This window comes from Camelus bactrianus, chromosome 6 (genome assembly GCF_048773025.1).
Source record: "Camelus bactrianus isolate YW-2024 breed Bactrian camel chromosome 6, ASM4877302v1, whole genome shotgun sequence".
In the NCBI taxonomy this organism is placed as follows: domain Eukaryota; kingdom Metazoa; phylum Chordata; class Mammalia; order Artiodactyla; family Camelidae; genus Camelus; species Camelus bactrianus.
The window spans coordinates 45919599-45936498 of NC_133544.1; the positions used below are offsets into that span (position 1 = coordinate 45919599).

Below are 16900 nucleotides of genomic sequence, written 5' to 3' on the forward strand. Positions count from 1 at the left end.
GTATCCACTACACATCATACATAAAGAACTAAAGAACATCTTTAAGGCCACAGGCAAATGGTGCTAAGTTGTAACTTAGATCTAGAGGTAGAAACAAAGACCACCAGAAATGATAAATAAGTGGAATTTTAAAACTATATTTCCTATTTTCTTATAATTTATATAAAATACATCTGACTATTCAACTATAATAGCACTGTAGGGTTTGGTTTATAATTTAGACAGAACTGAAAGATATAATTACTATTGATTCGAGAAAGGAGCAGGTAAGTGAATTATACTGTTGTAAGATTATTTGTGAAGTGAAATATAGATTGTGAAATATCAGATTTGAAATGAAAGGGGGGAGGTAACGGTGGAACATGTGAAGGGGTATGACATGCATCATGAGTACGAAGAATAAAATACTAACTATAATTACAGTCTGAAGGGTTATGAATACCTCTTGTTAGCCCTAGAACAACCACCTAAGCAGAATAAAAAGAGGAAGACTTAAGAAATCAATACAAGAAATAAACTGAATCTAAAAAAACCATTTTCATAAACTGAAGAAGAAAGGTAAGAAGCTACAAAGGAAAGAAAAACAGAAGACAAGTGGAAGACAAAGAACAAAGTGGCATTTTTAAGTACAAACACATCGATAATGCCACTAAACATAAATCAACTAAATACCAAAATTAAAAGAACTAGTACAACAGCATAGATGAATGTAACAGAAATTATGCTGAGGGAAAGTAGCCAGATGCACAAAAAAAGTACTTACTGCATAATTCCATTAATATGAAATGCTTGAAAAGGCAAAAGTCACCAGTTAATGATGGAGGTCAGGTCAGTAATCATCTGGCACAAGAATGGAGGGTGTGAAGGTTAACTGTAGAGAAAGGGAGGGAGCCTTCTGGAGAGATGGCAATGTTCCACATCTTGACTGAGTTGACGCTTACACTGTTATACACATCAATCAAATGTTATTAGCATGAGAGAGTTGTATTGCATGTAAATTATACCTCAATAAAGTTGATTTTTAAAAACATTATCTATTAAAATACTGATTGCCTAGCAATTAAAATGTCAAACTTTAAAACTTACTGGGTTCAAATCCTGCCTCTGCTAGTTTCTTCCAGCATGGTATAGGGCAAATTACTTAGTCACTCTAAGTTTTCTCATCTATAACATGGGCATAATAATATTAAGAACGTCATAGGATTGTTGAGTATTTCTTACCTGGAGTAAGTGTTCAACATGTTATATTGTATGGCTATTCGCATTATTACTATTAGTACTATGTATAGCACCTGAAACTGTTGAAAGATAAATCATGAGGCAAAAGCTATTTTCATTTTATCCTAAAATAATTCTTTCAGAAAAAAATGAGATTTGGATGAAAAGTAACCTGAAAATGAGACGCTAACTGATAATAAAACAGAATTAAGAGTCAGACTTTAAGCAAGACAGTAAGTACATGATTACATGCTATATTAGTTTTCTGTTGCCACTGTAACAAAAATTACCACACAGTTTCTGGTTTAAAACAACGTAAATTTATTATTTTAAAGTTCTAGAGGACAGAAATTCAAAATGAGTGCAAAATCAATATATCAGCAGGGCTGGTTCTTTCTGAAGGCTCGAGGGAAGAATCTGTCTCCTTGACTTTTTTAGCTTCTAGAGGCTGCCTGTATTCAGTTTGTGGCTTCTTCCTCCTCCTTCAAAACCAGTAGTGTAAATAAAGTGAAAAAGAAAAGAAAAAAAAAAACCCAAAACAAACAAACGAATCCAGCCGTGTAGTATTTTTTCTTTCTCGTGACCTTCTTTCCTGTATCGTCTCCTTCTGCCTCCATCTTATCCAGAAAGACCTACATGATTACACTGAGGACCCACCCAGATAATTCAGGATAGTCTTCCCACTTCAAAACTCTTAATGTAATCACACCTGTGAAGTCTCTTTTGCCATATAAGATACCACACACAGGTTCTAGGGACTAGACTGTGATCATCGCTGGAGGCCTGCCCCATGTGCCAAATGTCCTAAAAGCACGACTGGACATGAGAGAGGAAGAGAAGAGGAGCCATCAGAGAGTTCTGTGAAATTTCATTTTTAAAAGTTTACAAATGTTGGGTCAAGGGGAAACATGTATGAAGTCAAAACAAATATATAAACTAAAATTCCATTGTTATTTTTAGGTGTTTTAAACGTTTACCTACGTTTGAAAGGGCAGACAACAATAGAGAATCCATTGTGGTCTTCAAGTGGGAATAAAGGACAACGATGGAATGAGGCACATGTTAATATATATCCAATTACTTCATTTCAGGTAAGAAAAGGACAGTCATGCCTGTGGATAGATTGTGCATGAGCCTGACATCAAAGGCGGAACTTTGAGCAAACATTAGCATGAGAATATTCAAAAATTCTGTGATATGAGAATCACAGGAATCACATGATTAAGTTTCTCTCTAGTTCTAAAAGCTGTTTTATCAAGAGAAAATGCCCTTTTATTATTTAACATCTATCAAGTAACATGTCTGAATAATGGCCTGTCAAAATTCAAATGATTTGCCTGGAGTAAATGCAATCCATTTCTATAAAATTATGTATGTATATTTTGTTCCTTGAAGACAAACAATATAGGTTCTTGTAATAATGGAAGCTGGATAATCAATTCTCAATTGATTTGTTTAAATTTTACTTAATGGAATTCTGTATACTTTAGCAAAATATGTCTCCAAGGTAATGTCATTTTAGTAATTTATTACTTTGATTATCAAAGTCAGAGAACTTTACACAAGTTAGTTTTATTTATTTTTATACAGAAAAGAAGTAAGGCTTAGATAGAATTAAGAGAATTAGCCTCAAATATATAGTTGAAATTTTAATAATTATAGCAATGGTCATCACAGCTAGAGACAATTTTTCATGAAGCTATTTTAGTGGAGAAAATAATGTAGTTTTAGTGATTTTAATAACCATATATAATATACGTATTTTATATACTCGGATTGAGTGTTTTTTCTTTTTCTACTTGGGATTTCTTAACTGCATTTCATGACATTTAATAAGAGAATGGAAATTCAGACAGCCAATTATGCTGATTTTTAATTGGTGGAATGCTCTTTTCTTGTAATCTAATCTATAAAATGCTAATGACTTTGGTTTACAAATTGCACTTTTAAAACTAACCAGGATGATAAAAATGCACACCGTTGTTCACTATGGTAAAGAATAATGGAGCAAGTCTAGCTGATTATCTACACAGAAAAGCAACTCAAATCATAGACCTTAGGAATCATTTTTTTTTTATGAAGGAAAATAAAATAGTGAAGGTTGAATCTATGGCAACATATCATTAAACCAAATTAAACTAGGAAAACAGATCTCCAAAGCGTTACTGAAAAAAAAATGACCTTAATATTAAAATGTACATACATATGTAGGCATCAAAGAGCCCTTCTTTCTAAAAAAGTGATGCTCTTCTGGCCGTATTTTTGCTTCCTGTGTCACTGCCTCACCAACATAAAATTATTAAATCAAATACATATACAATAAGGATTTAAGGGAACAGTTATATTAATGTTTCCTTCAGGATAATCTCTTATTGCCATAGACATCTATTTAGTACATATTTATTGAGTACTTTCAGGACAATCATTTCTTGTCACGAACAGTTCAGTAAATACCCACTAAGCTAGTACTGTGTTCCAGGTACGTTGCTAGGCGTGACGACTTAATAGTGATTGTTTTCCTCAGATTGGTGGGGATACACATCTGAACACATACATCACATACGCAATAATTGCAGTAACAGAAAAACGCACAAGGTTCTCTGAGCACACCTAACCAACAGGAAGAGTATGAAGGGGAGTCAAGAAAAGCTCATTCTATGGGGTGAAACATGAACTGAAGACAGGGACTGCAAAACAGGAAAAGGGCTAATATTAATATTGCAGCAGAGTTCAGAGTAAACAAAGCCGTGGAGGTCACACATCACAGGATTTGTCAAAGAAGTAGAAAGACGCTTATCTGGAATTTGGTACACGACAATAAACCAGAGACTGGTGTGAGGTGAGGTTAAGGAGCCTCAAGAGCATAGGCAGTGGGGAGTCATCGGAAGATTTTACCCAGGGGATGACATGATACATCCCTTGGGTTGTTGTATAGAAGACTGATTCAAGGAGGTAGAATTGGGCCAGCAAACCAGTTAAGACACTGGCGAAAAATCCACGTAAAAGATACTGAAGGGACAAACTAGGGATGCAGTATAAAGATAAGAGGATTATCTCAAGATGTACTTAGGTATAAAAACTAGCAGAACATTTTTAGGTTGAGAATTTGGGAAGCAGCCATAATGACTAAGAAGTTTCTAACTAGGGAGTCTTGAGTAATGCCTGTTACCTTACCCATTACCTTAAATAACAGGAAGAGGAAAAGAGACAAGCTTCAGGGATGCTTACGGTTACTTCTGTTTTGGACATGTTAATATAAAATGCCTACGGGATATTCTTCTGAAGATGTGCAGAAGGTTGTTGTATATGTTTTTCTGAAGCTTTAGGGACACACATATTTGTGAGTCATCAGGCTGTACGTGCTACCTAAAACTGTGGGAGTGATTGCATTTCCAAGGAAAAATATACATACCTGAATGGTGATTAAAGACTGGAACCACGCAGAACACTAACCAGTCATTAACATGAACTGTGGAAGAGGAGCTTGGTTCTAAATAGTACATTTTAGAGTTATAAGGAAGGAGATCCAAGGAAGTTTGGTGCCCACAGCATTTGAAGACAGTGATTCTCAAATTGGAAAGCAGGTCAAGTCCAGTGGAATGCCCGCTCTTGAGAAATTTGCATAAAGTGGTAAGGAAATTGGGAACCACCATTAATAGAATAACCTACTGTCTTCACATTCACTAATCATTTCTTTTGCAATGTCTAGTCTGCTTTCAGTCCTACTCAGTGTATTTCTCATTATAGCCATTATACTTTCCATCTCTGTAAGTTCAATTTGAGTCTTCAAAAAATACTTTCCATCGTAATTTCATGTTTTGAAATATAGTTCTAGTAACTGTCTAGTGTCATTGCTAATGATGCCATCTGTGCCGTTCTTGGTTGGTTTTGACCGCTTGATGTTTTCTCCTCATGACAAGTCATTGCTTTCCTGCTTCTTTACGTGTCCGGTAGTCTTGACTGGGTGTCAGAGATTGTGAATTGTAGCTCGATAGGTGCCAGATATTTTTGTATTCTATAAATATTCATAAGCTTTATTGTAGATGTAGTTCAGTTATTTGGAAACAGTTTGATAATCTTTGTTCTTGCTTTTAAGATTTGTTAGGTGAGACTAGAACAGTGTTTGGTATCAGGCCAATTTCTTAATGCTGAGACAAGAGTCTTCTGAGTACTCGACCCAGTGCCCTATGAATTAGGAGGTTTCCCAAGTCCTCTGTGCAGTGAGCACTGTTACCTTAAATGCATCATTCTGAGGCTTTCCCAAGTCTTGAGTAGTTTGCTCACATCTGTGTCCCGAACAGGACTTCGCTGACTACTTGAGGGGGTCCCTCTGCAGCCAGTCTCTTTGCTGGTTATGTAATCTGCATCCTCTCACTGCCGTGGACTCAGACTTTCAGCTCCATGTCTTCAACCTGGATTTTCTGCCAGGCTCTACCTTTGTTCTGCTTGCACCACAGCCTATAAATTCTGTTTAGGCCAGTTGTTGGACTCACCTTGTTTGATTTCTTTTACTCAGAATTTGCTGTTCTACATTACCTGATGTCTAGTGTCCGGAATACCATTGTTTTATATACTTTGTCCAGTTATTTGGTTGTTTCAGATGGTACAATAAATCCGGTTCCTGTTCCTCTATGTTGACTGGAAGCCAATCAAAAAAATGAAGATTTTGAATCAGTGCATTTCTGAGCTATTTAAATTACCAGTGGAAAATGAAGATAAATAAAATCATATTTTTATTTTGGTTCTCTAGGTTCTTTTTCTCTGAGGTATTTCTGGGTCCACTGGCTAAGGTCCTTCTCTTATATCATAAATCTTGATTGTTCAAGGAAACATGAAACACGAAACATAACTGCATCATCCTACCCCATATTTTTTAAGTTTGAATTTGTTTTTAAGTTTCTTGTGGTTTTGAACTTTTTTCCAACGAAGCATTTTTCCCTCAAAAATCATCTATAACCCATCTAGCTTTTCAAAACTCTTGCTTTGGTATGTGATGCCTGCCAGGAAAGCACGGCAAAAACTGTATGGAACATATTACCATATAAATTAAGTTGTGAGAACTTTTAATATGACTCAGATGTAGATTTGTGGCATTCTAGGATATCTCCAATCAAGTTGAAAGGATGTCTCTTACCTCTTGGAATTTTAAACGAGATATAAGTGATTTTGAGCTTCTGTTACATTGACACAACTTATGTTGTTTTATTTGTTTGGGGTTGCATACCCTTAAATTAGCTTGATCCATAAAACCTTTACAAAATAACCACTTGTAAAGTCCTTTTTCTAGGTGTGTCCAAGTAGTTTGCTTAGCTGAAACTAAAGTTAATGTGCAGTACTTTTCCAGGCAGATAGAAGTTTTCTCCTGCTGAAATTTCTTTTGGGGCTCTTTTTCTAGAATTAATTTAGCATAATCAGTACTTGTGATGAAAATATATTTGTTGACTTTGGAAGGATTAGAGAAAATTTTTCAAAAAAGTAAAATGAAGATAGTAATAGTCTTAGAATGTCAATTCTATTTTATATCTTACACCAAGGAAAATATTTAACTATCCTTTTTAATGCTTTACTTCTTTCACAGTACATTCCAAATGTTTTCTGGGGAAAAAGTATGGAGATATTATGAGACTGTCTTTACATTTTCTTAGTTATAGGTGAAAAGAATTCTAGAGATCTTCTGTTCTTATATCCTCATTTAAAGATTTGGAAGTAGGTTTTAAGACAATTCATTTTAAATCACATAAATCCTTAACATTAAATAGGGATTGCGAAAGAGATCCTAGTGCTCTTATTTCATCATGCTGCCTTTATGTCTATCTAAGAATAATAATAATCTGGAAAATACTGTCCTTCTTAGGAGACATTGCATGCTCGTGTAGATACACGTCTGGCATTTTAAGCCAAATTGCAAGGTAATTACATAGATACAATGATGGCTGCTGAAATAACTATTAAAAAACAGTTTCAAGTTGCAGTTCACAATGCAATCTATTTCTTTCTGTTTTTGCCAACAGTTAATATCTCATGTTATTATTTCAGATTAGAAGCTTTGACAACCAACTGACATTTATTCAGCAAGTTGGACTGGCAGAGTCTTATGAAGTTAAACTCAATGTTAATATTTGTATAGCTTCCCCAGAGGGAAAAACCTGGGCTACCAACCTGGCTTATTATGTTGCCTCTCCTCAGATCTCTTCTGTGCTGGTTAAGGATAGTTCAGGTATTTGCTGAACCAGTAACAAAATAAAGGTAAAATTATTAATGGTGATAGCTATTTTTAAATTTATTCACATCCTGAAGTTTTTCCAAGTGATGTACACTGTCAGTTTTCAGACAGCATTCTGAAGCTTTGAGTTTGCCTTAGCAGTAATGATTAGAAGTGATATAGCTCTTGTCACAGGAAAAACGTTTGCAGAAGGCACCATTAATGTTGAAGTCAGATCATCAGAACAGCAGAATCTGACTCCCTGTCTAGTTTTACTCATTAGTGCTGCATGTAGCTCTTCCTCCCTTCCTGAGAAATTATATCTAAACAAAAGCTTTAATAGCACCATCTGTATCTCTATGTTGGCATCTATATCTATATGCTTTAAAACATTATAATAAATGTAGGTAACAGTCAATTGACGAATTAAATGATTTTGTGTGGTGTAATTCTGATACAGAAATTTTATATACATTTTTTTAAACTCCCACTTGAATTTACCCACCAGGAATTAATTTTCTGATTATACAGTATTTCTTGCATATTAAGTTTGCTGAATTGCATGTACACATTGTGAAAACACTAAAATTTTAAACTTGTCATTTCAGTTAAGGAAAACTGTTTTAAAAAAGACCAGTGTGACTGTGTGTGAAGAACAGGTTTTGCTTAATTTGAACCCTCTTTTAGGAGACCTAAGCTTCAACATTTTCTCCCCCAGAATCTACATGCCATTAATTCCTTCTTCAAGGCAATTAAACCAAATGCATTTCAAAAGTATTGAAGAGGAAAAGGAACATAGTCTTATCCTTGTAATGTAATAGTAGCCAGAATCATGATGCTACTTCATAAAAAGGACATAATTTAACCTACTAAGCTAGAGAGTATGTCTTCTCTAAGTGATTGTAACTCAGATTTTCTTCACTGCGTACAGATCACATCTTCCAAGTTGAGATACATCATATTATAATGGACTGTTAAAATTTCTCATCTTTATATTTGAGAAAAAAGATACTTGTCATAAGGGTTTTATTTTTAAAAGCAGTTGAAAGTTTGGCCAGTGTACATTATTTAATTTAATACCTATGCATTTTATTTCTTTTATCTACCTCAAAATGAAAAACAATATGAAGGAGAAAGTATCCTTCTCAATCTTAGTCTAGAAGCCATTTATAACTCTGTTAGAACCTATTAAATTGTATTACTATAATTCAGGTGGCATTGTAGTGAGAGTTCAGAGCATAAACAGAACAATGCAATAAATATTTCTTTGTGAGAGTCAAATCAGTTTTAAAAAATATATATGTTCTTAATAGCAAAACTGCTATGGAAACGGAAAGGAAACAAACACACTGCACGGTACCTTTTTCTTTCTTTATGTTCAGACAGGACCCTAAGGAAGACAACAGTATTTCTCTAGCCTATGGATTGCATTCCCTACGATCAGAACAAAACCACTAATAAATATTAAAAGCACCAATTATAACTGTACCAAGAGTTTGATTGTCAGAAGTTACTTTTATCAGCCCAGTAATAACTACTACTAATTCTCTGATTTACTTCCACACGGTCACTAAAACACTACTATGCTTGCATGGAAAGAAATCAACTTCCTTTATTCAGTGACAGACTGTATTATCTATAGGTGTGCTGATAAATGTAAATAATATATTTTCAAGTCAGCCAGCTTTTATTACTGTAACACTTAATTCATTCAGGATCCCCAAGGAATAAAGGACTCATATAAAATAATGTTCTAGATTGAGGTAGCCCTCTGGAAATAAGACATTTCAACTTTTGTTGATTTGTATTTCTGCTGTTCAGCCAATGACACACAGTCAACCCATTGCCAGTGGGCAGGCAGCACATGTACTAAATGACATCTGTCAGTCTGCTCTCTGATGTTTACCACAAAAGGCTCCCCAACATCCCCTCTCAATCTGACCACAGAAAAAGGATGGTTGCATCGTTCACAACCTCTCTGCTTTGGGACTTTTGTTTTTAGCGCAAGCCTAGGTTCAACCTTGTGTTTTTGATCAAGCTGCACAGGGAGAAAGAAGGGAAGAAAAAGAAAATTCATAGGAGAAGTAGGAGTGTTTAATACTTTAAAGTCAGTAACAGAAGTTTTGAAATGCTTTGAGCAATGGTGGGATCATTCCAGGGAAAGCAGCTTTGAAAAGTTCAGGGATGATTTTGATGATTTATACATTGTAATTTTGATTTTTAAAAAATAATTCCATTACTTTATATTGACACCTACCTCCAGGTAACGGGAACTTAGTAAGTGAAAATAATTGTGTACTTTAATATGAAAAACTGGACAACTTTATTATCTACTCACTTCTACATAGCTAAGATGGAAAAACCCATGTCTCAAGCCTGTGTTTCCAGCATCCTTCCCAAGGCAAGGATTATGACTTCAGCTTCATCTGTTTAAATGTCAAGTGTGAGCAGGTGCAGAACATTCTAATCTACCTTTATTAGCCTTTTCAGCAACATCTCACTTCCCACACAGATCATACTGGAGTGTAGTCCCCTTAGCTTTGCCATAGCTACGTTGCAATCCCTGTATCCTACTGTACCTGCCGTGTCTGCTCTCTTTCTCTTTCCACTCTGTCTTTTAAAATTAAAACCCTAGGTGGCTGAGGAACTTCCTGCTTTACCACACCAAAATTTTCCTGACTAATACATTCTTCTTCCTCCTTCACTCCAGAATCAAAACTTGACTGGGAGGCAGATACCTACATTTTCTTCCATTTAGTCCTTTAAAATACCTGCATAAAAAAAAAACTTGTGATGACAGTGCCCCACTTTTCTTCAATAAAGTATTAGTCTTGTGGGCAATGTGGAAAATACTTGATTTTATGGAATCAGACTCATATCAGCATGACTCTTTGAGTTCTGACTTTCTCCGTAAGATAACATTCCATTCATGTTGTTATCTTCAGGAGAGAAGACTCAGCATCACATGACTGAAACTAAGAAGGGGGTGGGAATAACCATTGATTTACTCTTAACATTGATTCTCTACCAGGTAAGCAGCACATATCAAAGAAAGGAAAAACCCAAAATACTTAAAAACCCACGGTTAGGAAAAGGCAATGTCTTCTCACAGCTAGGGTGCTAATAGGAGCAATTGATGGTGACCTTAAAAGAACTATGTGCTCCACATAATTGTGTATAATAGTTATATGAAATGTATTCATCTCAGCCTTGTTAAGAATAGCTGAAAATAATTTTAATATCTAACAATAGTACTAGTTAAATAAATTACCTAGTTTCCATAACATGGAATATTCTGCAGCATTAAAGTGAGTTCTCCTTTTCCGTATTCAGTGCTTTTAAATTTTTATACTATTGATTTTTTAAAAATCCTCTCTCTTGTAATTTAAATAGGCCTCGGAGAGCTTTTTAGCCGCTACCCAGATACCTTCCCAAACACCACCGTAAGTCAAATCCAAGTTGTTATTTACAGGCAGCCAAAATGACACCTCACTGCTGAGCCTGAGGATTGAGAATTCATATTCTGCCAACTTGATTCTAAATGTTTTAACTCTGGCCTGCCATTTAATTTTGGCTTCAGTGATATAAGACATACTGGATACTTTTCAAAGATATGGATTTGGAGACTATTAACATACTTATCTCAACATAGGTAAGCAGGAAACCCTCTACACAAATTAAATATAATAATAAGTGCTTCTCAAACCTTTTTCTCTTATCAAATAATGAAAATTATTCTTATTCCTAAGGACTATATTTAAGTTGGGAAAAGGACTCAATGCAAAAGTTGGTAAATAATGCCTCTACTCTCCTATGTAGAGATTTCAATTGATTAAATTAGGGTAGTGTATCAGAGAACACTGGATCCGCTTCACAAAGGTAGCCTAAGTTCTCTGACAGTCACCACAAAATTGTCTTTAAGGAGTCATAGTCAGATACTTTAATAAAGACATGACAAAAACAAACAAAAATTTTGGCATTGATAAAAGTAAACTTTTACACTAATTTGTTGCAATAAAATAAAACTAGAAATTGTATTAAAGTGCACATATTAGCTTGATGTTGAAAACAGCTCTTTATTAAGCTATCTTTTCTTTGGGAAGACCAAACTAGGTATTTCATTTGGTATGTAGAAAATTTTCTGGGAATATAATGACTAAACGCATAGGTTACTTTTTAGTATTAGGATTAAAAAGTTTTACTAGAAGCAAAGAATAATTGTGTGGTGAGTCAGAAAATTTTAGAAGAGTCTTATTTCTGCAAAAATGAAAGTTAAATTTGCTAATTGTCTTTATATTGCCCTTGATTCCAGAATTTAATAATAGATAATAAATGGAGATTGATTTCATTTATCTATTCTTTCAACACTAATGTATTGAGCCTTAGTGTCAAACACTGTTTTAGATATTGGAAATTCAAAGGTCTGCCTCAAGACACTCAACATAAGTAAACTCAGAAATATCTTCAAGTGTTTAAAAATAAAATGTCAAAAGTGAAAAAATAGAGGTAAATCATAGCATATAGGGGGAATATGTGATAAATTTATTCACTGTATTTACAAGAGATCAATTTCACAGAGATGGTAAATCCTTGTTCTGGGCTTCAATAAACATAAGACTATTGCAAAGATCCCAGCACTGATTCATTCCCTAAAATATTACTAGAAAACCAGTGTTATGAGATCTGTTTAGAGAACTTTGGAGGGAATCTACTGCAGGCAAATATTTCAGAGAAAAAAATTTCCTTATATTGAAAACAAAAAGTGATAGCATTTGTAACTGTGGTTGTTTTTATTGTTATTATACAATTAGGCTTAGTTTTGTTTTAAAATCAACACAGAGATTCTGAGGTGGAAAACTATAAAAAATCCTTTTATTGGTTTTGTTAAGAGAGTTTATGTTTTTTGTAGGTAACAGTTCTGAAGACTGTCAGTAATAAATGATGCCAGGATTATTGTCAATTTTAGGTTTGACTCCTCAGTCTCTATAAAAATTCATCTGCAAGTCAAAGCTCTACATTTAGGTTTGTTTCATTCATATTTGTAGCTCATTTTTGAAGGTATTCGAGGTCCTGGCATAGAAGGTGACATTGCCATTGATGATGTGTCAATTGCAGAAGGAGAATGTGCAAAACAAGACCTAACGACTAAGAGTAAGTGTCTCTTCTTGGATTGGTTTGATGTGAGTTTAATGTAATGACTATTAAACTAATGTGGTCTAATTTTTAAAACTAATTTATTTTTAGTTTGTTTATTTAGAAATTTCTCATGTGCATGAGACCCTAACATTTTGAATGTATTTTAAAATCAAAGTATTAAGTTTGATAGTAGGCATTTGACCTTAGTTATTTGACCTAAGATTTAAAAAAAGTAATTTTGATTTAGGTCTATGTAAAGCAAGCACACTTTGATTTTTAATTAAGATTTTAAAATATTTTAAATTTATATTATTAATTTCAGTGGATTATTTTTTACTTTATTAAAATATTTGGACACAATATTGTAAACTGACTATACTTCAATAAAAATATATTTTTTAATGTAGTGTTAAAAAAATTTTGGCTAATCTATATACTCAGCACATTTATAGAGCTATAGCTGTTTTTATTCTCCCAAGTTTATGACTGTGTTTCCTAGGTCTAACTTCTGCCAACCATTTTAATAGATTCAATATTGTGAAAAGTCTTAGTTTAGCATATATGTTAAGTAATGGAGCAGCCTAATATTTTTTTTCTGGTATAATTAATTTCCTTTTACCTGCATCACAATCTTGTTTAATAATTTGGTTTCACTTTTTATTCTGGTGTGAATATTATGGTTTAATGATATCTTCACATTGCATTTTTTCCACCACAAATCCATTTTTTAATAGAAGAGGGGTATAGATAAAAAAAATTATAAGTAATGCAGAAAGCATCAGAATTATGTGATGGGCTTCTTAAAATCCTCACTATATTATTCAGGTGAAGGTAAGAAATCTAAAATCATTCCCATGAAAAATTCTTCCAATTGAAGGACTTTCATAGGCCCATCTGGAATCTTTAATTTTGTGGTCATAGAAAGAGGTATCAATCAAACTAAATTTACACAAAAGACTCATCAATTATTTATCACTTATAAAAAGAGCATGAAAATCCATTGTGTATAAGGCTAGAGCAAATCAGAGTTTTTGTAATTCAGTATTTTTAGTGAGAAATCGTATTAGTCTGGATGCTGAAATTCAAATCTGTTCAACTACCCAGTGATTGCTCGTACGAACAAAATTGACTTCATTTTTTAACATTGTTAGAAGACAAAAACTAAGATTGTGTATAACAATGAGCCATTTTGCTCATAGTTTTCACCTTGTTGTCATTACACTTAGCGTTTCAAGTAACAAATTTAGGAAAAATATCCTCCTGTGTCTGGCTAATGTTGCTGTAGAAAACCAGGGGCTATACCCAAATGAAGTAGGCTTGTCTCATGCACAGAAAAACATGCATTCTCCTTAGAGGAGAAAGGGATTTCTTTTGAATTTCACAACGTGAATTAGTGACAGTAACATTATGTTAGCTGAAGATAGTCACTGTCTTATTCACCAGTCTTCTTACATTTTGACAATTAAATCACTGAAAACTATTATAAATTGAATTAAACTTTCAAAATGAGAAAAGCAAGAGAACATAATTTACTCCCAAGAAAGGGAGGAAGCAGAATGGTAAGAGTAGTCACAGTAAAATGACTGTGAAAACCCTTAGGCACTTTATTATTACACAGTAGAACAGTTTCATAATCAGTTTTCTTCTCTTAAACTACTAAATCCAGAAAACCGTGTGGCTGTTTTAAATACTATATATACTTATTGGAGGTATTTTTATTTAGCGTCTGGAAATCACAGGAAACAAGTAACTCTAACTGAACACAAATATTTTCGTTGGTATGAGAAAGTACTGTGTTACAGTTGTATGTATTTAACTGTCATTTATTAAGTTCGTTTTGATGAATATTAAACTTATGTTAATGTCTAAGTACAAACCATCCTGGAGGCCAGAAGCCTCATCCTAACTGCTCAGGCTCCCAGCCCTTGCAGGCAGTAAATGTGGTACTCATGCCCACACTACCAAAGCTGAGATTGTTTGTCTCTTATTTTCAAAACCCAGCTCAGTCCTAGTTGAGAGCCATTTTGTAATTTAAGCCAGGGTAAGGAATTACTGGCTTGCCTGTGTTACTAGCCCTCCTCGGTAAGCTATCGGCTCTAGGAGGTAGCATCTGCACGTGAAGCTTCACTGGAAGTACCAGCTGTAGTAGGAATCGTAAGGCAGATTGGTAGAAGAGATTTTTTAGTTAAAATGGACTTCATAGCACTTCCAAAAATCACACTACAGAGAAAACTGTTTACCCAATTTAAAGATAGTTGACTGATCTAAACATATATAACCCTCTGTTTGCAGCAGTTAATTTCTCTACACATAACAATCCTTTCCTAGTTTTCATAAAGAGTAGTTTTTCTCTTGGTGGTCTTTAAGCTTGAACATTTCTGAAAGCTTAAGAAAAATTTTTAAAAAATAAAAGAAGCTAAACTTCTAGATTTCTGAGAATTTTCTCTGTGTGCATGCCTTCATGTGACTAGCAGAACTCTGAGGTTGAGCTTAGACACCAACTCACGTAAGTATCTTCCGAACAAGTTTTCACAGCATATTATATCAGTTTAATAATCAATCTGCAGATATTATTAATTTTATCAAATACATCACCATATCTTCAAGTTATTTTTCTTTTCACTTGTCTTGGAAATGAAGTTGATAAAACAAACCAAAAAACAAATGTTCTCCAAAAATGTCTTCCATATACTAAAATTGTTTTATTAGTTCACCAAAGTTGTATTGGTAGCTGCATGGAATACTTATTCTCCCTTTTTTTCCTTCCCTTGGCATTCACTTTCCTTGTCTTTAGATTCCGTTGATGGTGCTGTTGGAATTTTAGTACATATATGGCTTTTTCCGGTTATCGTCCTCATCTCTATTTTAAGTCCTCGAAGGTGACCTTACCCTGGCAGAGGCTATAAAGATTCACCAGGCACTGGCATGAAGAAAAGAGTCTTTGTAAATGGACACTGAAAAAACAAACTACCAAAGATTCCTCCACTGACTACTGACTCAAAAATAAAATAATAAAAACAAATTTTTTTAAGCACTGGGGATAAAAAGACATCATGGAAGTATAACTTATTCCGCACTACATAGAAAAGAAAATCTTGACCTGAGTAGAGAAGAGACCTTCAGGTGCTTTTGTGGCTAAAAAGATTACAGCGTCATCTGGTCATCTGGTTGAACTCGAGGAAAAAAAAAAAAGAGCTATAGAAATCCTTGTCAAAGCACAAAGTCATGGCTGGTTTTGTTTCAAATGAATAGTTTGCTTGTTACCATGGAAACCTAATGGCCTGCCAACAAAAACCTCACTGTAAACAGGGTACGTGAAGAGCTGGCATTTATTTTCCTTTCGAGAAGGTTTTGCATAGAGAATTAAATAAATGTAGGCCCTTTTACCTTTGGTTGTTACCCTTCCTTGACAATAACCCAAACTCAGAATTATTTAAAACACTCATGGTCCTCCCCACCTTATCCCCACCCTGCCTTCATTATTATTATTTGTTTTCCTCCCACGGCTAAGCTAGATAACTGTATGCTCTCTTTTTGCATGCACTGCTATCCAGGATGGTATACCTGGGCTTACATATTACACAGGCTTATCGGAGTTTGCTTGCGGCCACTCGAACACCCAAACTAAGTCATCTGTTCCAACGAAGAAACCAAACCACCATCTTTTATAAATTGCCATGGAAACCAAGTGCCTTCAATGAAACAAGCCTGAATAATTTTCAGCTCAGAAGCTTGCACTGCTAAGAGTGGTTTGTGTAAAACTATTTTATAAACAAACTACAGAGCCTAAATGTGCAAATTACAGGCAAGACAACAAAGCCGCTTCTGAAGAAGAAAGGACAGAAGCTGCTGCGTAAGCCCATGCAGACGAGATATTTGTTGTTTGACCTCCTAGACAGCCATGGCCTTTCGGCTTATTGTCCATTAGAAAATAACTTCCATTGAGACCAGACATGGGAGCGACACTTTTATTCTTCCAGGTTATTAAATGGGTCAACCAGAGCAAAAGGTTGTTAAGATATACTTAGCGCAGAAGGTGGTAAAACAGAAGAATGATTTTTCACTCTAACCTCCATTTGAAATGAAATTGGCCCTAGCTTTAGAGGGAACAAGAAAATATGTTTGATTGCAGTGCATACAAACTCTACAGCGGAACTGGGCCTGAAAAATCTGGCTTTATTCTAAACACTGAGGGGAATATGCCTCTGCCCTTTAGTCAGACTCTGCAAGTTGTGAAATATTATTTTATTATTTTACCAAGATTAAAAAACACTTTTACAAAAAAAAAAAAAAAAACCTGTAAAAATGATTTTGAGCTACCTGAGGACAAATCATACCTTTAAC

At 34.4% G+C, this 16900-nt stretch overlaps 1 protein-coding gene across 1 annotated transcript in view; it reads left to right on the forward strand.

Moving 5' to 3' along the window:
* MDGA2 (MAM domain containing glycosylphosphatidylinositol anchor 2) overlaps nucleotides 1-15942 on the forward strand; it is a 693384-nt gene extending 677442 nt beyond the window's left edge. Inside the window, exons 15-17 of the mRNA XM_010967002.2 lie at nucleotides 2179-2309; nucleotides 12466-12571; nucleotides 15351-15942. Of these exons, the coding sequence (XP_010965304.2) occupies nucleotides 2179-2309; nucleotides 12466-12571; nucleotides 15351-15439 (326 nt within the window). The 3' untranslated portion in view covers nucleotides 15440-15942. The remainder of the gene's footprint in view (nucleotides 1-2178; nucleotides 2310-12465; nucleotides 12572-15350) is intronic.
* Nucleotides 15943-16900: the final 958 nt, after the last annotated feature.